Source organism: Egretta garzetta, unplaced genomic scaffold (assembly GCF_000687185.1).
Source record: "Egretta garzetta isolate BGI_Z169 unplaced genomic scaffold, ASM68718v1 scaffold22, whole genome shotgun sequence".
In the NCBI taxonomy this organism is placed as follows: domain Eukaryota; kingdom Metazoa; phylum Chordata; class Aves; order Pelecaniformes; family Ardeidae; genus Egretta; species Egretta garzetta.
The window spans coordinates 513,211-535,195 of NW_009259102.1; the positions used below are offsets into that span (position 1 = coordinate 513,211).

General features: G+C 38.3%; 1 protein-coding gene across 1 annotated transcript; it reads right to left on the minus strand.

Moving 5' to 3' along the window:
- Nucleotides 1–213: 213 nt before the first annotated feature.
- Nucleotides 214–21,289, minus strand: SMC2 (structural maintenance of chromosomes 2). The gene is made up of 24 exons (XM_009635229.2): nucleotides 21,058–21,289; nucleotides 19,989–20,138; nucleotides 19,123–19,245; nucleotides 18,158–18,196; nucleotides 17,856–17,966; nucleotides 17,634–17,678; nucleotides 16,886–17,119; nucleotides 16,050–16,199; nucleotides 15,161–15,394; nucleotides 14,134–14,293; nucleotides 12,103–12,220; nucleotides 11,200–11,338; nucleotides 10,834–10,953; nucleotides 10,312–10,516; nucleotides 9,597–9,732; nucleotides 8,421–8,545; nucleotides 7,380–7,573; nucleotides 5,897–6,040; nucleotides 5,463–5,657; nucleotides 4,713–4,913; nucleotides 3,764–3,880; nucleotides 2,288–2,448; nucleotides 1,741–1,888; nucleotides 214–841 (listed from the first exon to the last, which is right to left on the minus strand). The coding sequence occupies exons 1-24, from the start codon at nucleotides 21,223–21,225 to the stop codon at nucleotides 689–691; spliced, it is 3,570 nt and encodes a 1,189-aa protein (XP_009633524.1). The 5' UTR covers nucleotides 21,226–21,289; the 3' UTR covers nucleotides 214–688.
- Between the last annotated feature and the right edge of the window lie 696 nt (nucleotides 21,290–21,985).

Here is a 21,985-nt window from a genome sequence, read left to right on the forward strand (position 1 = left end):
AAACCCAGACACATCAGGATTTCTGAATTTATGAACATGCATGTCTAAAAATATTTAGCTTTTCTCTTACCTCTGATGTTTAGAGCACAGAATTAATCAAACTTTGAGAAATACAGCAGGAAGTTCAAAACTACAACTGTGTATTTATTAAGAATTATAAAAAAACCTTGGTAGTTAACATTGTTGATGTTGCCTTGCATCTGTAAAAACAATCGTAACAGCTTAAAACTTGGCATGCCACTCTTCTCTTGATATTTAACAGGAGACTGTGTTTATGCTTTGCAACAGGTTTTCTAAACGCCATAAGCACTGCAAGTAAAATCAGATTTTCCTCATTCAGAGGCTTCAGTTCCTCTTGTTGAGCTCACAGAGCCACTGTTTACATGTGTTTATGTGTAAACACTTACAGAAAGATGATGGGAATTACTTACAGGACACCCAGAGGAATAAAGGCAGCCACTTTAGCTAATAGTACAAGCAACAGGGTCCTCTTTAAGTTCCTCATGAGGTGCAGATGTGAACTAAAACCTAAGACTTAAAAGAATATTTCAAGTTTTAAAGTACTTTAAAAAAAAGTTTCCTCCTGGTCTAGCTTCAGACTGAGGACAGAGAACACATAAGAAGATGCCACCACACGCAAAGGGCTAGTGAAGTTTTCCTCCTTCTGAAATGTCTCTTGATTCTTTTGTCACTTCTTGCGTGCTTTCTGGAGGGCAGAGATGTTATTTTTGCTTTGAAACTGTTCGTATCTATTAACAGTGGATACACCATCCACAAACTTGGTCTTGTAGAGGACGTTTGCGTTGTTAAACATTCCATCCTTCAAGGACACCACAATGAACTAAAACAAACCAGAAAGATTAAAGTAAATGCCGCCATTCAAATAAAGACTTTAAACAACATTGGAAAAGGCTTCTAAAAAGAGGATTCCTTTTACTTTATTTGGCTAATATCTTGGTGGCAATTCTCCAAAAAGTATTCTGAACATAACTGAAGCCCACCAGAATGTGCTATGCAGGTCAATATACACCCACAGGCCAGGCCTTGTCTGCCGCTAACTACGTACGGCTCTGTCCCTGTCCCAGCGCTTGGCCCGGAATACAGCCCACAACACAGAATACCTGTTCATGGTGCATCAATCACCAGAAAAAATGTTGCCATGAATTTTGTAGGAATGCAGGATCTTTCATAGTCAAAAGATACTGCTCAAGTTATTTTACGATACCGGTAGCAAATGTTCCCCTCCTCTCTCTCGTCATCTGGCAAGGCCATGTTCTACCACCAGAGACAGGTACTGCCTTTCACTCAGAGTAATAAGTTTCTATGCATGAAAAAAATCTGTAGGACTGAAGGCTTACAGGGATACAGAGATTCCTTCCAGTAGTGCCTGGCTTTTTTCAACAGGGTCAAAAATAAAATATATTCCAAGCTCAGGTTAAAGAACTCTAGCAAAAAGAAAAAAAAAATTGAGGATGTGGGTCATACCTGAAATTGATCACCTGACAGATATTCTTCCCTATTACTACCTGTTTTTTAAGCCAACAGCTTACATAAAAATGTAATGGTTCTAAGTTTCACAGTTGCTGTATCATCAGTGTAACTTCCAGTTGAAATGACTTAGAGATACAACGCACATCTCTGGAATAAAACACTTGAACAGCTGAGACTCCCCACTGGCAGACTGCCCCGCAACAAAATGAAGTGCATAAACAGATGATCACAATCATTTCAAGATCGTACCTGGGAGTGTCTGAAATGCGTATGAAGCATTTGCCCAATATTCTGGGTATGAGAGAGATCAAGGGCTGCATCCACTTCATCCAAGATGTAAATTGGGGCAGGTTTGAAGAGAAGCATGGATAAGATCAAGGACAAGGCCACCAATGATCTAATACAGAGAACAGGAAAGTTATGTTCTACCCTCTTGTTTGAGGCTTTGGCTTATGGAAACAATTGTTCAGTAGTAACAAAATGCTCTCAAAAGCACATTCGTGCTATGAGTTCTGAAGAGACAGAAGGACAGCTTCTGCCACAACTTCGATTTCAAAATGTGAAGCCTTCTGCCTTGTTATCATATGCCAAGTAATGCATTGTTAAGGCGGATTCCTCTTTGAGCTGAACTGAATTAATAATGCTTTCAGTATTGTTAAGTTGCAAGGAGACAGAGTCCCTGACTTGACTAGGGAAAAAGATTCATTTTTTGTTTTCTGAACTATAATTAGCTAGACATATCAATTATACATGACTGCAACAGAAAACAACCAAAAACGCCACAAAGTACACCAACCTTTGTCCTCCGCTAAGTTCTGTTAAGTTTTCCTTCCAGGTGTTTCCTAAGGCAACTCTGAACTCCAGACCGTCCAAGACATTCTGGGTTTTACAGGCTACCAGCATAGCTCTGGCTCCTGGTAGAAGTGTTGAGAAAATGGAACCAAAGTCTTCATTCACCTAGAAGTCAGACCATAAAAGATGTATGTCCGTGCTTTGAATCTAGAGTACAAGCAGCTAAAAACTTTGTGGTAAGCTGCACTATGCTCTCAATTTAACCCAATGACTTCATACATCTTTAAGATTAGCACATGAAGTATACTGAGAAAATATCAGCATATGGAATCTTTTATTTTCTCTGTACTGAAAAAGAGAAGCAACACTAAGGAAGATAGATACAGGACGCCTTATACTATCTAAGACGTTTAGAAGGATCAAATAAAAGAAATATCAGATTTCTTTATGCTATCAGCCAGGGAAATTGTTATGCCCTATCTCAAATTTATTATCTGGGAAATTGTGATTTCTCCCAATTAAAGGACTATTAAAAGCATAAGCACCTTGTAAAAGGCACACACTGGCATCCTCCCCCCTCCTTCCCAGAATTACTTAAGCAGAAACTTCAGACATCGGATGGGATGCAACTTTGTAAATGTATATTGAAATGTCCTAGGTCAAGGAATGATTCTGAGAATGCACTTATTCCACCACCCGTGAGGCTTTTAAATACAATTCACTAATTTTTCCCAAACCAGATCTTGCAATGAAAAGGTACCGTTTTGTCAGTGGTATCTTCAGTACGGGCAGTAATAATTAAAACCAATACTGCATTTGTGAGCAATTTAATCTTGGATATAATCAATCTTCTCAAAGTTCTGGTACAGCAGAAAAGAACGTGTCAAGAGCTTTTGATGTAGAAAGGGAAAATTTTGTATTTTTGTTATGGTTCATGATATAACTAGTAAGAAGGCAGAGTGCTTGGATAACAGAAACATAAATCAGCTGTTGCTCTATGCCAGTATTCCCTATCCTATCAGCGACAGTAGCCCAGGTCCACAGCCTCACATTGTATGGGGCTACACAGAACCAGAAGATTTTAACTCTGGTCCAATATTGGTTTAATCAAACAAAAAGTCTGTTTTTACAGACTGTGTCTCTGTTTTGTCCAACTTCCATGTGAGAGACAATGATTTCAGCATGCCAGTAGCTTAACCTTCCTTAAACTTTTTGTAGGCCTTAAACAGGAATGGTCAAGTAGTTTTGCAGGTTTAACTGTATCTTGACAATTCTCAGAGAATTCATATCTTATTCTCAAAAGTGAGATGAAATAGGAGAAGTGAAGTGGTTCCCTTGTCAGTTAAATACTAGGCAAGGGAGATTAGTTCTGGAAAGAGACTTTTTTTTTGTTTTCTTTTTTTTCCCCCCCACTGAAAGATGCAAAACTAATCTCAGATAAATCCGATCCTCTGCTAAAATTAGATTTCAAGTGCCATACCTTTTTCCAAGCAATATTTAAAGCTTCAGTTTTCTTTTGGTCAAGCTCTTCAATAGTTGCAAGAATTTTTGACTTGTCATTCTCTACAATTCTTTTTTTCTTCATTAAGTCATTGTACTGGTGCAGTGAGAAGAAAAGATTGATTTCAATGAACTTTGTGCTCAAATACATTTTGTGCTGATCTTACAGTTTCACTGTTTATCGTTTGTGTAACTATGAAATAGCCATTAACCACAAGATTGAAATCCAAAGCTTTCCTTTAGCTGTATGCAGGATTTAAGTTTAAGGGTATTACTTGCAAATTAAAGCATTAGAACTTTCAACAATCAGCAAAGGGGAAGACCAACATTACTCTAAAAGTTGCACTTCCTTTTCGAGTTAATCATGTCTCATTTGCCTTTCTGTAGATGAAAGGATGTTTCTGGAGGCTGATATGAGGAACAGGCCAATTCTAATTATGAAACAGTAGTGGAAAAGTTGAAGTGTCAGTCAGTGGACAGTTTTGAGACAAGCCTGGAATAGCCTCAAGATACAGATGAATTTTAGACAACCCTGGAGCACGTTCAAGCCTATCACGCTTGAAGATGAACAGTTCTTTGATCTGCAACCTTTGGTAAAGTACATAATTTTCAGATACTGTAATGGATACCACAAAGCTTGCCTAATGCTGCTGCTGCCAACTGAGGATGGAGTGGGGCAGGGAGGAATGAAATTATTCTTTTCACTGTCCAAAGTAAACATTATGCATAACCTAGAAAACTAGTGCACAACTGAATAGTTAAAAAATGTGTAGAAGATCTAACAAAAGGTTTCCTGCTATCTCATGAAGATTTAGTTTCACTTTTGGTGTATTCAGAAATAGACCATATGAAAATATACAGCTACATCATACATGATACCATATACCCAACCTGCCCAATCTTTGAAGGTTAAAGCACAGAATGTTTACCCTCTCCTCTGTCTCAGAAAGCATATTCATAGCTCTCATGTTCACATTCCTTCCCAGCTTCTCTTTTTTCTCCAGCAATTTCTGCAGCTTCTGACCTGCTTCTTTAGGATTGTTAGTTTTGAAGTCATAGGCTGTGTTTGGCTGACCAAAAAGTGGTTTCTCTGAAGCTATCCACTCATACTCTTTCAGCATTTTGGTCACCTGTAAAAAAGAACATACACTGAGGCTTCTTTTTTTTTTTCCTTCTCAAATGTGAATGAAAAATAATTAAAAAAAAAAAATCAACACCCTGAAATTATTCTACAACGTTAATTTGATGCAAATATAGTACAGGTGTTTATCTTTACAATGCTTCATGTGATTTCCAAGACTGTAGATCAACCAAGATTTTAAGGGGGCTTTCACATATACCTGTCATACTTACTTAGAACAGGTTTTTCCATATCTGGACTAAGCCATTGTCACTATATTTCTGGATGAGCTTCTTCAATTAGTTACCTAATTTGTCCATACAGCCAGAATGTTGTTCTCAGTGATCGCCTTCTTAGTGTGATCTACTATTAGTCCATACTGATAAGCTCTGTTACAATTTACAGTTTCTACCCCCTCCTTCTGAAATAAAGCTTTTCACAACAAGAGCTGGAAACATGACAGTGCTTATTAAGAAAAAAGGCTATTTCTTTTGCATGTGGCAAGGGAAATAACCACTCTTGGTCACAAGATGCAAGGAAAAGCACAGTTCTGAAATACCTTGGCAGCAGCATCAGCAGTCTCTTGTTGATGTTTGCTGATGTTGTGTTCTAGTGTTTTAACCTTAAGCTGTAATTCGTTATTTTGTTCTTTGCATTTTTGTATGTCTGCAGATTTGGCTTTAATTGCTTTATCCTGTAACAAAATTGCTTCCTTTTGCTTGGCAAGCTCCTTCTGTGATTTCTCTACAGATTCCTGAAAAGCAGATCAAACAGCCATTTGTTAGCTTCTTTTAAAGTTGTTAGGAGGACACAGCAAGGAAGGAGAAAAAATTCACACGTGGTAACAAAGCCAAAAAATCCCACTACCTGGGCTAAACATAATGGAGTGCTGGCAAGAAAATCTGAACAACAAAATACTCATTATATTTCGAGCTTTAGATGATATCTTCAGTAACATCAACACAGATAATGAAACAGAGTATTCACTTTTACCTTTGTTTTAGACACCTCATCAGCCATAGCATTAACTTGCTCCTTGTAGAATTCGATTGCCTTGACTGCAGCTGCCATCTGTTCTTTGTAAGAGGCCTGTTCTTGTTTCAGCACTTCAAGTTCCAGAACTAAAGCTTCAACTTCCTAGAAAGAGGTTTTCAAATTTATAACAGTTATGCTTAAATGGAAAGAATTCAGATTCAATTTGACATAGTAAATGCTGTAGAAGATAAACAGCACCTGTTCTTCACCGCAACTTCAAAAAAAAACCAAACCAAAACAAAACATCAGCAATTCTATGTCAGTGACTACAGAATAATATATATAACCTGATTTCCTTCCACGACCAGGTGACCCACCTGGTGGATGAGGGAAAGGCTGTGGATGTTGTCTACTTGGACTTCAGCAAAGCCTTTAACACAGTCTCCCACAGCATTCTCCTAGAGAAGCTGGTGGCTCATGGCCTAGACAGCTGTATTCTTCACTGGGTAAAAAACTGGCTGGATGGCTGAGCCCAGAGAGTTGTGGTCAACAGAGTTAAATCCACTTGGCAGCCAGTCACAATTGGTGTCCCCCAGGCCTCAGTTCTAGGATCAGTCTTGTTTAATATCTTTACAATGACCTGGATGAGGGGATTGAGTGTGCCCTCAGTAAATCTGCAGGTGACACCAAACTGGGTGGGAGTGTTGATCTGCTCGAGGGGAGGAGGGCTCTGCAGAGGGACCTGGACAGGCTGGGTCGATGGGCCGAGGCCAATTGTATGAGGTTCAACAAGGCCAAGTGCCGGGTCCTGCACTTGGGTCACAACAACCCCATGCAGCGCTACAGGCTTGGGGAAGAGTGGCTGGGAAGCTACCTGGCGGAAAAAGACCTGGGGGAGTTACTGGTCGACAGCCGGCTGAATGTGAGCCAGCAGTGTGCCCAGGTGGCCAAGAAGGCCAATGGCATGCTGGCTTGTATCAGGAATGGTGTGGCCAGGAGGAGCAGGGAAGTGATCGTGCCCCTGTACTCAGTGCTGGTGAGGCCGCCCCTTGAATGCTGTGTTCAGTTTTGGGCCCCTCACTCCAAGAAGGGCATTGAGGGGCTGGAACACGTCCAGAGTAACAGACGGTAGGACGAGGGGAAATGGTTTGAAGTTGCACCAGGGCAGGGTTAGGTTAGACATTAGGAAAAATTTCTCCACAGAAAGGGTTGTCAGGCACTGGAATGGGCTGCCCAGGGGGGGGGTCGAGTCCCCACCCCTGGAGGTATTTAAAAGCTGGGCAGAAGAGGTGCTTAGGGACATGGTTTAGTGGTGGGATGGCAGGGTTAGGTTAAGGGTTGGACTTGATGATCTTAAAGGTCTTTTCCAACCTAAATGATTCTATGAATTCTATATAAAGTTCCAAAACTGACAGTATTAAAACTTCAGAAGAATCAAACTTTCTGATTACTACAACTATTTTTGACATTGAGAAAACTGCCAAAAAAGGTTAAGTTTTACCTGCTGCTTTTCTTTCATTTTTTTGCTTGAAGCATCTGCCTTTTTCTTGGCACCATCTAGTTTCTGCTGGGCTTTTTTTAGTTCTTTTTCACGTTCTGCTTCTGCATTTTTCATTTTATTTTCTAGTACCTTGTATTTATCTTCTGCTTTCTTTTGCCTCTCTTCATTTTTCTTTAATGTCTCTTCACACTCCGCTGAATGAAGAAGTACAGTACTGAGATTGGACTTCGTTCTTATCTTTAGATTTACAACCTGAACTCCAAGTGAAATAAATCTGTCTTTGCTTCTAACAGAAGAAAGCGGTTGTACGTTTGCTAGTTACCAAAGTCAGCTATTTCAGTGATTACTCTAAGACAGCGTGTTGTTAGCAGTTATTGGTAAGGGACCAAACAGACAACCAGTCATTAAAATTACTGAAAATAAGCCTTTTTTCTTTTTTGGCAGAGGCCAGTATATGCCAAATCACATGATCAAGAAGTAATTAATCAGGTGGCTACCTGAAAGATAGCACCTCATGCCCAGATGACTATCTCTACACCAGATTACTATGTCTACATAGGCATCCCTTCCATCCATCTTTTTTCTTCAGATGTTTTACTTATTGCTGCATTTGCATCCTTTTACGTTTTTCCTTAGCTTTATGAATAGTAATTATTTCCAATGCTTTCTCGTTACACAAACCATTTATATTGCTAACCTTAAATATCTACAGAAAGATGACTTGGAAAAAGCAAAGATTACTCAAATATGGGATTAAATCCATTTTAAAGCTTCCCTGCAAAGCCATTTATAAAGTACATAGAACACCTAATAGGAATATAACATTTACTACAAGAGAATGATCAACCTTATGTGAATCACCTCTATGCAAGTCTATTGTGATTCTGTATTTGTTACATATTCCAAAATATAAAGCTAGTGTTTTCAAAATGAAAAATATTTTTTTTTCTTAAGCAAAAATTCTGCTACTGAAATAGCCAAATATCGACCTCTTTCTCAGTAATTAGTTTTTAGTTAAAAGATTAAGAACACATTTGTCACCAATGGTTTTCTTCAGGGCAAGCAGCTCTTCCTCTTGTTTGTGATAAGCACTTTGACAAAGCTTCGTTTGCAACAGCTCTGCTTCCTCAGACTTCATCTCCCACTGCTGCTTCAGTTGCCGGTACCTTTGAAGACAGTAGTGGTATACACTGCTATAATGAAGGGTACCCAGCCCTTCAGTTTCACAATTGAAATAAGTACAAACAGAAATAAGCAGATAAAGAAATACTTATACTCCCATTCTAATGTGAGATACAACAATGACTATAGGACAAATAAGCTTAAATGCATGAAAGTCTAATATAATGTGATAGCAGTTGTGAAGTTTGTAGGTAGGTAAGTTACTATGTATATAACTCCTGGTTATGTAGCTCTGATAAGGTATGTTAAAAACAAACAAATGCAACACATGGAATTTGGCAACAATTAAGAGCTCATGTTTTTCCAACCAGCAGCATGACAGATGCTAGGCTGAAGCATTAAAGAAAAAAACATTAAAAGCAAAACTCATGTCTTCCTTTTCATCACTTCTGGAAGTCTCTTAAAACTCAAAACAATCTGAAGAATAAATCCAGCTGGTAGATACCATATTACACAACGCTAGCTTCTTACGGGATTTTTACAGAACTGACTAGCTATATTTTTATATTTCATCTTTTAAAAAGATGGCAAATAATTGATAGCTGAAAATCAAATATAATTATTTAATTTAAATCCTTACAACAGTATCACTCAGATATTCCCCTTCAGTTTCTTTATATTTTCTTGGGATAAAAATAAGCTATCACAAACTGAAATTCTGTATGCGTGTTACAAAAATGACTGGAACAGATCCATTCTTCAGTGGACTTTATGTGACTTTGGAAAACTTCAAGTGATTTCAAGTAAACATTATTGTGATTTCAAGTAGACATGATTGTTCCCCTTTTTTTTTTTTCCCCATCTATTACCCAAAATAAAGTTTTCTTGCATGTGTTATCTAAAAAATAAATTTGCCTGTTGATTGCTGTACTTACAAATTAAATTGGGGGGGGGGAGAGGGAGAAGGGAGGAAGGGAATAATTTTCTGCATATTACATTCTCAACAGATCCTATGCCCTCCAAAAATACTTTTTCATATGACATTTACTCAGTCACAAAAGAGAAATGATAGACTTTTTATAGGGCAAACCCTACTTTTCAGCAACATTCTTCAAGCTTGCCAGCTCATTCTCTACAGTCTCAAGTTCAGATTCTTTTGTCTTGAGTTCTACTTCAGCGTCTTTAATTTCTTGAAGTTTAGACAATATTGGTGTAGCCTGTGAGCACGCACCTGTTCAGCAAAAAAAAGCAAAGTCAAGCTAACTGAAATTAGGCTGGTGGATTCACCACTGGCAAATAGCAGATTCTAAATGTTAATGATGCAGGTTGATGATTTGGTTTAGTTACAAAAGAGAAAAGGCAGCTAGGCTAAAGTTACAGTAGTTCTCAGTGGAGGAAGACTACCTCCTCTGTTACAGAACTTAGTCCTGCAGACTTTGAATACTACACATGCATTTATAAATCAACTAACCTTTCATAATTAATTTGAGGTAATTTAATAAATTACAAATTATTTCAAAAAGTGCTTGAATTCAAAGCATTTCTCCTTCCAAGAGGATTATCTAGCCAATTAAGATTTAAGTATTTAAAGTCTAAACGGCTTTATGCAAATAGTTTGCCATTAATTTTTTCTTAGTGTAATCAATCTAATTTCAACTCCAGACTGACAAATCTTTGCTCAAACAAATTATGTTATTCCCAGAATGATTATAAACAAAAAGGTTACTGTTCATTTTTATAGAAAACATGCAGAGCAGTAAACAAATCAACAGACACACAGTATTATTATATGAATAAAACTAGTAATTGCCTCCATGCAGAGTGCCCTGGGGGTCAAAAATATCTCCATCAAGTGTAACAGTTCGCGTCATTATCCTTTTGTCAAAGGTCACTTTCTTAGCATTATCCATGTTATTAGAGATCAGTGTTGTTCCAAAGACATATTCCATTGCTTTCTGCAGTTCAGATTCATATTCAACTACAGAAAGGGCTATGTACAAGTTACCGTGACCAGCCTAGAAATCAAATGAAATGCAATTAGTATGCCTTAAATTGTAAGAATTTTCAAGTTTAATTTCTATCTTCTCTTGATAGAAACACTTTCTAAAAACATTACATTTTAAAACAATTTCAGTTAAAAGTGGAATAATTAGTACCTATTTAAACATCATATAGCTGAAAGGATACAAAGGAAAAAAATAAAATCAAGATACCCTCAAACCCTATAGAAATTCTTATTTGCATAACCATTAAGAAGCCCATGTTTTTAGCAAAGAAACAAAATGAAAGAAGTACACAAGCAAAATCATGTAAATAACATTTATTTACATACCAAGGTTTGGGCCAACTTGACGATGTCTTCTCCAACACACCTAGCTGAAATTTTGTTTAGTGGAATGATGGTGTATCGACGCTTCAGTTCACCCTTTTCTAAAAGTTTTTTGCCAGTAACCTCAAATGAGAAGAGTTACAAAGCACACCTGAATACATAACTGGTTTTTAAGGTAAGACAATAGGGCACTGCAAGAGGAATGTATCATTACCAGTAACTACGCATGACTCTCTTGACCCAATTTAAACACGCACATGGGTCCAAACCACCTCTTAAGCATTCAGTAACAAAGCACACGCTCACTAACCCTGCATCACACGACCTCATCTCATCATTCAGAGTTCTGTATTAAAGTAAGAAACTTACCTCTGTGTCCACAATTATGTTATAGAGTTTCCCTCCAGCCACTGCTTCTAGGGCTTTTGCTTTGGATAGATCTTTCACAGTGATAAGAGACACAACAGGGCCTTTCACATGGTTTCGACTCCAATTTTTTTCCGGATCTCTTAAAATAAATTTAAATTATGATAATCACACTTGTTTCTCTCCCACACATCTTAAAAAAAGTTATATTTAAAAACTCATGCTGCTTATTATATTGGTATAAGAAATTCTAAATTCTATCGGAATAAAACCACAGAAAATGGTTAAATACTTCAGGAAAAGTGACTTCCCAATAGTCAGTTACAAGGTCATTAGAAGAATGTTTTTCCTGATTTTGGTATAATTTTTTCACATAATTCTCAAGTTATTTTTACTATGGGTCCCATTATTAGCACAGCTATAGAAATATGTTCAGACTGATTGTTACATAAGCAAATAAATCTGGGGATACATATTTGATTGGTGGAGACAGATAAAGTGTTAACCTCCACGGAGCAAGACTATTAACAGTCCTCAGGCAGGCCTCTGAAAACTAAAGCTTACATATTTTTTTGCAGTTTAGACCTTTGGATTCTATGGTTTTAGCTACTGAAGTTGAGTTATGGCTTGCAAACACCACCAGACAAAACTTAAATTCCAGTGATTTTGATAAGGCTGTCATTTAAGAATGACTACCACTTCCCATGGTGCCCATTATTTCAGTAAAATTTTCTTGACTTCCCCCCCACACCCTGCTTCACTTGCATCAGAGGTGAGATAGTCAATATTCACCAGCACTTAAAAGGAAAGCAACAGCTAAGCAATTGATGGAATTATACTCTAAGTCCCATAAAATGCCCCAAAAAGCACTTTCAAACATCTTTTGGGATCACCCAGAGATCTTACTTGTATTCAAACTGTAGCTGAGGAAACTTTGCCATTAAGCTGTCATACAGTTCTCTCAGGCAGCTGATGTCATGAGTCAATGCCTTCTTTTTTGCCAAAAGGGTGGCTTCTTTCTCTTCTGAAGAGTTGAACCCAAGCAGCAGACAAACATCCAGAGCACAGAAATCTATTAGCTTATGAAATTGGTATGCTACACTATTTATCTACATATATGTAGAGAATACTTTATTGAAAGCCTTTCTAGAATTCTTTGTAAGTTTCCAGTTTAGATAAATTAACACCATCACAATGCCAAACATGCAAAGACAGAACTTAAAGTCTAACATGCTTCTCTGAATGTCATTCTGCAATATCAATTTAAAACTTTGAGTAGCTTCTGCAACAAATGTTACCTGGAATGAGAAACTAACTTCAAGAAATGTTTTAGATAGGGAAAACCAAGAAGGGAGGTTGGTCACTTTTTCCATCTAAATTTCAGACGGAATTTAAATTTTCCATCAAACTTTAAAAGATTTGGCCTAAAGTTTATAAAATTTTTCTGCGGAGCACAAGAGGTTGCAGAGCTTTGACCAGAGAAACTTCTTTGTGCATGAAAGCAGAATACTTGGTTTTTCAATTCCTTCTTGTATTGGGTCAGGCTGAGATGGAGTTACTCTTCCCCATAGCATCCCTCATAGTCCTGTGCTTTGTATTTCTAGAAGAAAGGTGTTGGTAACACACCAGTGTTCTGGCTGCAGCTGAGCAGTACTCGCACAGCATTGAGGCTGTCCCTCCGACCCCACCCCCCCAAAGGCCAGTAGGCTGGGGGTGGGCAAGAGGTTAGGAAGGGACATAGCCAGGACAGCTGACCCACATGCTATTCCATACCATGTGAAGTCATGCTCAGCAATAAGAGGTAAGAGAAAGGAGGAGGTATGGGGGCATTCATTGTTAAGGTGTTTCTCTTCTAGACCAGCTGCTTATGCATACTGAGGCCCTACTTCCCAGGAAGTGGCTGGACATCACCTGCTGATGGGAAGTGGAGCTGCCAGAAGCTTCCCCTGTGTCCAACAAAGCCAATGCCAGCCAGCTCCATGATGGACCCGCCACTGGCCAAGGCTTAGCCCATTCACATGGTGGCAGCACCTTAGGGATAACATAGTTAAGAAGGGGGAGGGAAGTGCACTACAGCAGCTGGAGAGGGGAGTAAGAAGGTGTGAGAGGAGCAACCCTGCAGTCCCCTAGGCCAGGGCAGCAGGCGGGCAGGAGGTGCTCCAGGCACCAGAGCAGAGATTCCCCTACAGCCCCTGGGGCAGCCCATGGTGGGGCAGGCTGTGCCCCTGCAGCGCCAGGAGGACCCCACGATGGAGCAGGGGGTTGCCCAAAGGAGGTTGTGATTCCATGGGAAGCCCGTGCTGGAGCCTGTGGCCCTGAGGGGAGAGGAGCCCAGGCTGGAGCAGGTTTGCTGGCAGGGCTGGTGACCCCGCGGGGGCCCCCACTGGAGCCATCTGCTCCTGAAGGACTGCACCCTGTGGAAAGGATGGACCCATGCTGGAGCAGTGCATGAAGAACTGCAGCCCATAGGAAGGACCGAGGTTGGAGCAGTTTGTGGAGGACTGTCTGCTGTGGGAGGGACTGCAGACTGGAGATGGGGAGGAGTGTGAGGATTCCTTCCCTGAGGAGGAAGGAGCAGCAGAGACAGTGTGTGATGAACTGCCTCCAACCCCCATTCCATGTCCCCTCTGCTGCTGGGGAGGGAGAAGGGAGAGAAAGTTGAGCCTGGGAAGAAGGGAGGTGTGAGGGAAAGGTTTTCTAAGGTTTGTTCCTATTTCTCATTTTTCTACTCTGACTTTTCACTGGCAATAAATTAATTCCTGCAAGCTGAGGCTTTCCCACAAGCTTTTCATCTTATTTTCTCTCCCCTGTCCAGCTGAGGAGGGGAGGGATAGAGCGGCTTGGTGGGCACCTGGCGGCCAGCCAGGGTCAATGCACCTCACTTCTATATTCCTTTTCAGATTGCCCCAAAATTATGTACCAGAAGTCTGTACAGACCTTCATAGTTCAGCTTCTTCATTTGATTCTCTAGTTTTTCTTTTGTTTTTCTGACAGCTTCAAGTGCTTCTTGGTCTTTTTTGTAGCCTCCATCCATCTTTTTAACTTCGGCTTCTTTTTTCTTTAATTCTTCTTGTGCATAACTCAGTTTCATTTGAGCCTGTAAGGAGTAAGAAAACATGGAACGAGAAGATCTTCAAAGCGAATCTTACAGGTGCAGATTTAGAACACTTGCACTAACAGGGTGCTCATATAATTTGTAAAAGTTTCCACTGGTTGAAGAAATGCTAAAAAGCAGCCTTGGCTTTTGAAAGTAAGATCACAGGCAATTTGGAAAGAAAACCATAAGTCATGTATTTGGATGCAATAATTCATATTAGCACATGAATATTGTCCAAGAAGAAACAAGGTAAATTAATATGTGACACAGCTGTCCTTGTTATTTTCCGCAAAAGAATTTTTCCTTAAGTGAGGCAAGCAAGGTGCACTTTCAACTTTGAAAATGTAAATTCCACGATGACAAGTACCCCAGCAGAGGTTTCCCATCTTAAGACAAAAGAAGTGGTGTCTCTTTCTGTCATGTGACTAGCGCACAATTTAACTGAGGAGAAAACAGGTTCTTCCATTCAGAGTCTCAAGCATCTTTGTTTTCATTCCGTTAAGTTTTACTGTAGAAAAATCTATAGTATGAATGTGTATCATGGACAGCAGTCCTAATTTCTTCCTATCCAATACTGTCAGTCATTTGAGTATGCCGAGTCCTACTTTATGTCTCAAATGCCAGTTCCTATAATTTCTCCCAGCATTGCAGTCTGTCCTTATTTGTCTATATTTATGCAAGGATATTTTTATTTTTTAAATGACCTGTTTTATCAAAAAGTCACCTTAATGCGTACGCCAACTTGTAAAATAGCTTGCATAGATATTCTGCAAATCTTTTCACTGACCTTTGAAGAGTATGTCATTGGGTTTTCAGACAATTTTCAAAAGCAGGGAGTCTGGTCTGAGACAGAGTTTTTATTCTTACCTGTTTAGCCTCTGTTACAGCTTTGCTGATTTCATTTTTGCAGGTCATCATCTGCCCAGCAAGAGTAGCATCTTCTCCATCATCATTGCTGGACAAGCCAGCAGACACAGCATTAAAATGCTGTTGTGCTGCAGCTAAAGCAGCTGCATCTTTTTCACTTGCTTCCTGTAAAGCTTTTAGCTCTTCCTCTGTATTCTTTACTTCTTTCTCCTTTGACCCTAATGCTGTACCATCCTTCAGCAAAACAAATAACAAGAAGAAAAAAAGGAAGAAAGAACCTGAGTCCCATTAACTTTAAGTTCATGTTATTTAGTTAGGAGGTATGAGTAGCTTCATGAACATTTCTATGAGATTTTATCAGATTTTGTGATCTTACAGTTTGCTTTGCATGTTTTCAGGTTGGTACTTGCCCCATGAGTGCACTGAGTATCTACAGATTGAATACAGGAAGAGATGATAAATGCCCAAGAACTAGGAGAAATAGCTCTTCCCAATAACTAAAAAGTATTCTCCAGTGCTCCTCTTGCATAAAAAAGCCATTGACTATCAGAAATATACAATGTAGAAATTTCTCTTTTAATTTTAAGAATACCACACATCCAGAGAGCATAATACTTTTTAAGCTATAGGGATCTCTCCTGTGCTTAACAAAAGGCTGGCAGCCACAGAGTTGCACTTTATTTGTATATGCATCATGTTTGTTTCTAATGGGACCCTACTAACTCTGCTGCACAAATCAAACAATGCTCTTACCATTTGGTTTTGCTTTCCTGATGTAATTCCTGCCAATCATAGATTCTCTCTTATCATAATAGGTAAGAAAAAACAGCTGTCCCCCTCAATCTGAACTAATTTAGTGTTAAAGGAAAACTGTATACAAAGGTCTTACCTCCTGCATACTTTTTACCAGTTCTTTGTACTTATTCTCTTCACTTTTTAAGCTCTGCGTCTTGAGATCAAGGGCACTTTGTGCTTTAGCATGAACTCTTTGAATTTCTGAAAGAGCATCTTCCAATGAAGAGAGTGTACTACCAACTTCCTATAATCAGAAATAAAGGAAATTTAAATTTAGCTTAAGAAACAGATACAGTATTTGTAGTATTTCATCTTCTGTTCACAGCTATATGTAGAAAAGATAAATATCTGATCAAGCATGCAGGTAAACTGCAATGCAAACAGGTCAGAACATTTTTTCTCTCCAAAATCCAAACTAACTTGAAGCCACTACTGAAGCCCCACATCATCCCATATCATGGGACACAGTCCCTGAGCAAAAGCTGCTTTTAGGCATTCAAAGACCCCATGGGCCATCCTGTACCTAACCAAATTTACTGTGCCCAAAACTGAGGTCAGTACTGATTTTTGTTCAAGAAACTCTTTTCATACATGAAGTGTATTTCTTTTGAGACATCAACAAAAAGGGAGAAAAAAAAGTCTCTGGGAAAACTTACCATTGAAGGCGCAAAATGGAAACATGAGGGCAAACAGTTTCTATTCTTCAATTATTCATTTATAGTGATTAGAAGTAAAGGATTTCAGACAAATGAAAACTTTAAATGGATGTTTTAGACAATGGCTAAGAATGACAGTAAGTAGTGTATAATCTAAACAGCCCACCAGAAGAGAATAAAAATTCAAGGGTATATTATCTGCAGACATAATTCCCTTCTCACATAACTCCTTGTATTCAGATACTCAGATGAGCACAACTCTGTTCTCACTTACCTTATTCCTTTTCTTTTCCATCTCTGCTATTTCTTCATTAAGTTGTTTCGCCTTCTTTTCATTTTCAGCCATCGATTCCTGAAGCTTCTCTACATTACCCTGCATTTCCTTTAACACTTCAGCAGAGGATACCCTTGTCTCTTCAGCCTGAGCAAATTGATAAGCTATATAGAGGCGGCTTAAATGTTCTATTGCTCTTATTACTTTTTGGTATTCTAGGTAGGATGACCGTTCCTGAAAAGACATCAATAAAAAACCCCTTCAAAATTTGATGAAAAAATAATATTAAGTAGGACTGTTATATAAACTTTCTAAGCACTTCTACTAACATTACTATTTGTAGGTAAGAAGGATTCTCCATATTAAGTAACATATTCAGTGTGGTACATTGCAGGCCTGCTTAGGAAAGCTTTAGATAAAACAATACTTCTACAATTGATTATACAGCAGAAATATCTCTTGACACAAGTTTTTTTAAGAACTAAGATAAAAACATCTCTTTTCATCCAGTTCTCTTGTTTTCTTCCTTCTCCCAAGTTTCCCCTCTAGGATTTCCTAGATGTCCCGAATATCATATTTCCTGTGTTTGGAGAGAAGATTTGTTTCTGTCCAAATTTCTCTTTCAAAAAAAAATTCCACAAAGCTTGAAAATGTGCTGCTGTATTAGCAACCACATACTTGTTCAGGGTAGCTGAAAGTATTTTTTCAGTACTTGAAGGGCCCTACCACTCTTCTAATTTTCCCGTACCTCTTTCAGTTTCTGTAAAGTTGGAGTGATCTCCTCATCTAAGACCTGAAACGCAAAATAGAACATTTATATTCATATTTTTAAAACTCTCATATGTGTAAGCATGAATATGTAGTTCCAGGTGCAGAAATGAAATATTCTACAATTTAAAAACCACACTACACTAGTTACTCAGTATCTTTAACAAATATAAGAGAAAGTATACTTTCCAACATGTAGTACCATTTGAATCTCTTTCAGTTTGGCTTCCTTCTTCTCTATGGTTTTCTGGACAGCTGTTTTCTTGCATTCATACATCCTAGTACCAGCTGCTTCTTCAATCATAGCTAAAATCTAAAATAAAGCAAAGTTACAAAAACCTGATGTTTCTTCTTATGTTAGATAGGTTCAACTCAGAACTGAATCAAACATCTCCCATCCCTGTTATGATTTTTTTGTCCTGTTCCCCCCAACAGAATATTGATTCTGGTCATTCAAAACATATCAGTAAAACTTCAGACAAAAAACTCCGACAACTTCCTTACCTCTGGAGGCTTCATATTTAGAACTTTGGTAATTCGTCCCTGGTGACAGAAAGATAAAACAAGAATAGTGGCTGTATACCATGCAATAGTTGAAAAAAAATCAAAACAAAAACCCAGACCCAAAAAAACCCACTAATTTTTTATCCTTGTAGCAGAAAAAGTCATGTTTGAGCTTATAACTTATAAATCTAGTTTAGTCAATTGTTTTGTTCTTGAAAGTTCAAACAAGTCACTTCTTTGGACAGCAAGCTTGAAATGGCCCTTCTGTCATATGTTACGCTTATTCTTCACTTTCCTGATTACATCTTAAAGGAGTAATGTGCATATTTTGTTCTAGAGTCTTACTGAGTTGCTGCTGTTGAAGAAGGTTTTATTCATATACTGGCTTTTTGGAGATTTAGCTCGTATATAACTAGAGGAAAGCAGAATAGGTGCAGAACTGCCCTCCCTGCCTCCCAACAAGTTGGGACAGTTCCATTTGAAACAGTAAATCCTGCTCTATTTTATTATTCCTTGCAAGTACTTCACGGATTTGTCGAGTCCCTGTGTTGATCTTTATAAGGGTTTTTCCAATTGGTAAGCTCTTCCTTTGTTAATTGTGATTAAAAGCGGCCGGTATATCAACTTCATTCAAAATATTGTCTAACATGGAATGCATATAATAGGAAAGAAAATCTTATTAGCCTAATAATAAAAGCAATACCTGTCTGTTAAAAAAACAAAAAGGAAAATAAAACTGGAATATGTCTTAGAAAAAGCTTGCTACATGAGGTCTTGTGCTAAAAGACATGCTTTAGGGTCAGAGTATGCTGTACTGGAAATCTTAACTACTTAACAGGCATTTGATTTTTACGTGAAGTTGGTTTTCTCTCATTAGGAAGTTAAATGTCGTTCCACTATCTATCCTGCCTCAAATTTAGTGCAACTTCTATTCTTTTTGGATTTTACAAAGATGCACACAATACCTGCATAATGAGGAAGTGAGGGTTATTGACATTGAGTCCAATGGAACAGAAGAGATCCTGCACGCGCATGTTGGTAGCATTCACACCATTGATAAGATATTTATTTCTACCTCCAACGACAACCTGGAGAAGGAAAAGAAATGGAAGAAACTTGAAGTGATTTTAAAATTACTTTACATTATTAGAATATAAACTGTAGTAAAGAATAAAAAATCTGAGCAAATCCCATATATCTTTGCATACACATATATATGCATACTATACAGAAGTATAATACACAGAATATTAAAACAGATCTTGTTGGACTAAAGAGACATCTAAAATATTTAACTAAAACATAAGAAAGATCAGTCACTGAAGGCAATATTGACAAGAAAATTTCCAAACTCCACAAGTTTTTACCTTTTAAAAAACAAACAAACAAAAAACCTGGGGAGAAATCTTTGTCAAAAAGGTAGTAGTTCCTTTGTTCTTGGAGACCAACTTTAACACCCAGTTCAGATATTAACAGGAAACAGAAAATATGAAAGCAGAAGAAAAAGCCACAAAATAGAAAATTATAACTTGCTTTAGGAACATTATTTCATTATTATTACGCTTCTGTGCAAGTCCTTAGAAAACATTATTGATATAATACATTTAATAATATTAAACTCATTTCCCAAGCAATTCCAAATTTTTTACCTAGCACACTGGATCTGCTTCTGCAGTTAGTGTTACTAAGTACGCTGTAGAAGTATTGCCTCAATTGCAAAAACTCAGGGACTTTAGGAATTACCTTTTTTTTTTATCCTTGAAAAGTCACTCTGTTGAGCATGGTAAAAATGTACATAGGTTACTAAGCAATACAGATGTTAAAGACTCACCTGCCTAGTGATGGTGATCTCATCATTAGTTTCAAATCCCAGTGGACTTAGTTTCTTGTCAGAATTATCAAAGGTAATAGACACAGATGCTTTAGTAATTCCAGCTTGCCCATTTTTATAAACCAGGTCATGCAAGTTGGAAGCTCGCACCTAGATGGAACAGACAAATACATTTTTGAAAAATTCATTACACATCTTCAGTGTGCTACTGTAGGTTTTGGAGAAATTAATTAAAAAAATGCAGATACAGCTGTAGTTAAGAGTTCATGTGAGAGACTGACATATGGGAGCTGCAAGGTGATGGTGTTGTAAAACCACAGGCAGAGCGTACCAGTCTAGTTTTATTGAGCCAACTAATTGTTTCTGCATGAGACTCCCAACAGAAAACTGAATAGACATTTAAAAAAAATAAAAACAAAGCTGGATGACTAATTCAGTCACCGGTATGTTTACTTAAAAAGCATTTATTATTCATAATGCAGCTTGCAGGGAAATTAATCAGAAAGTGTTCTATGGAGGTCTGCTGGATTTGTCTATAATTACAGGGAGGGGTAAAAAGAAAAGATCACCTGAAGATAGAGATTCAAGTTGATCTCAGAGGACACAATTTGTTTTCGTAAGAGTAAAGCAGATACATCATCTTTTAGATAGCAAGCGTGGCATGAAAAACAGCTTTTAATTTTCTGCTGATGAGCCAGTTGGCCAAATTTTAAGACCCAATTTAGAAGTGAAAATGTTTATTACAAATAAACAAGTTAGTGCCTTTTGCTGCAAAAGATCTTTGGCTTGAGGCCAAAATACCCTTTTAAGTGGGTATTTTTAGTCTATTGTTCCAAACTGTGTATTTTGAGCTACTGTAATATATTGACAAAACTGTAATTCAATCTTAAAGTAAGAATGAGCAAGAATGACAGAGACTCAGGTTATGTAATGAAAAAATCCAAATAAATAAAAATTTTTTTTTATAGAAGCACTACTTCAGATGTTTCTATCAGAGAATTACTCAAGAGAGAAAAACAAAATGCTTATGACAAGAAAGCCCTTTCTTAAATGCACCCTTTCTCTTTACCTGTGACAGATTGGTGATTCCCAACAGGAAACAGATTGAGTCCAAGATATTGGATTTCCCACTACCGTTCAAGCCAGTAATAGCATTGAATAATGGATCAAAGCCATTAATTTCTGTCCTCTGAGCGTAGGATTTAAATCCTTCAAGAACAATTGACGTTATGTACATCTTCTCAACGTTCGTAAAGGACCAGGCAAAGCTTTCCTCCCAGGAGTATATAACGTATCTGGATTATAAATCTACAGATTTCAAAGAAAACAAGGGAAAAAAAGAAGCAAACAAATCATATTGCACTCCAAACAGCTAAATGTGTGAGGAAATGGAAGGAACACATGCCTTTTGCAACAGAAAGATTGTACATTTATAAATGGAAAATTCCAAGTAGGCCCCAGATCCAGGAAGCACCCCAACAACAACCGGTACTTCCATATTTTTAAGTGACATGACTTTACACAACATTCATTATGACACTTGTTAGGAAGACTGTGGCACTCCTGGACAAATCTGGCCCTTAATCCACCAGCCAAGAGAGGGAAAGGAAGGGCCTGGATCTTTCAGAACCCAGCAGAAGGGGAGCCTCCCTTTCATAGAATCGTTTAGGTTGGAAAAGACCTTTAGGATCATCAAGTCCAACCCTTAACCTAACCCTGCCATCCCACCACTAAACTATGTCCCTAAGCACCTCATCTATCCTTCTTTTAAATTCCTCCAGGGATGAGGACTCAACCACCTCCCTGGGCAGCCCATTCCAGAGCCTGACAACCCTTTCTGTGGAGAAATTTTTCCTAATGTCTAACCTAACCCTGCCCTGGTGCAACTTCAAACCATTTCCCCTCATCCTACCGTCTGTTACCAGGGAGAAGAGGCCGACCCCCACCTCACTACAGCCTCCTGTCAGGCAGCTGTAGAGGGCGATCAGGTCTCCCCT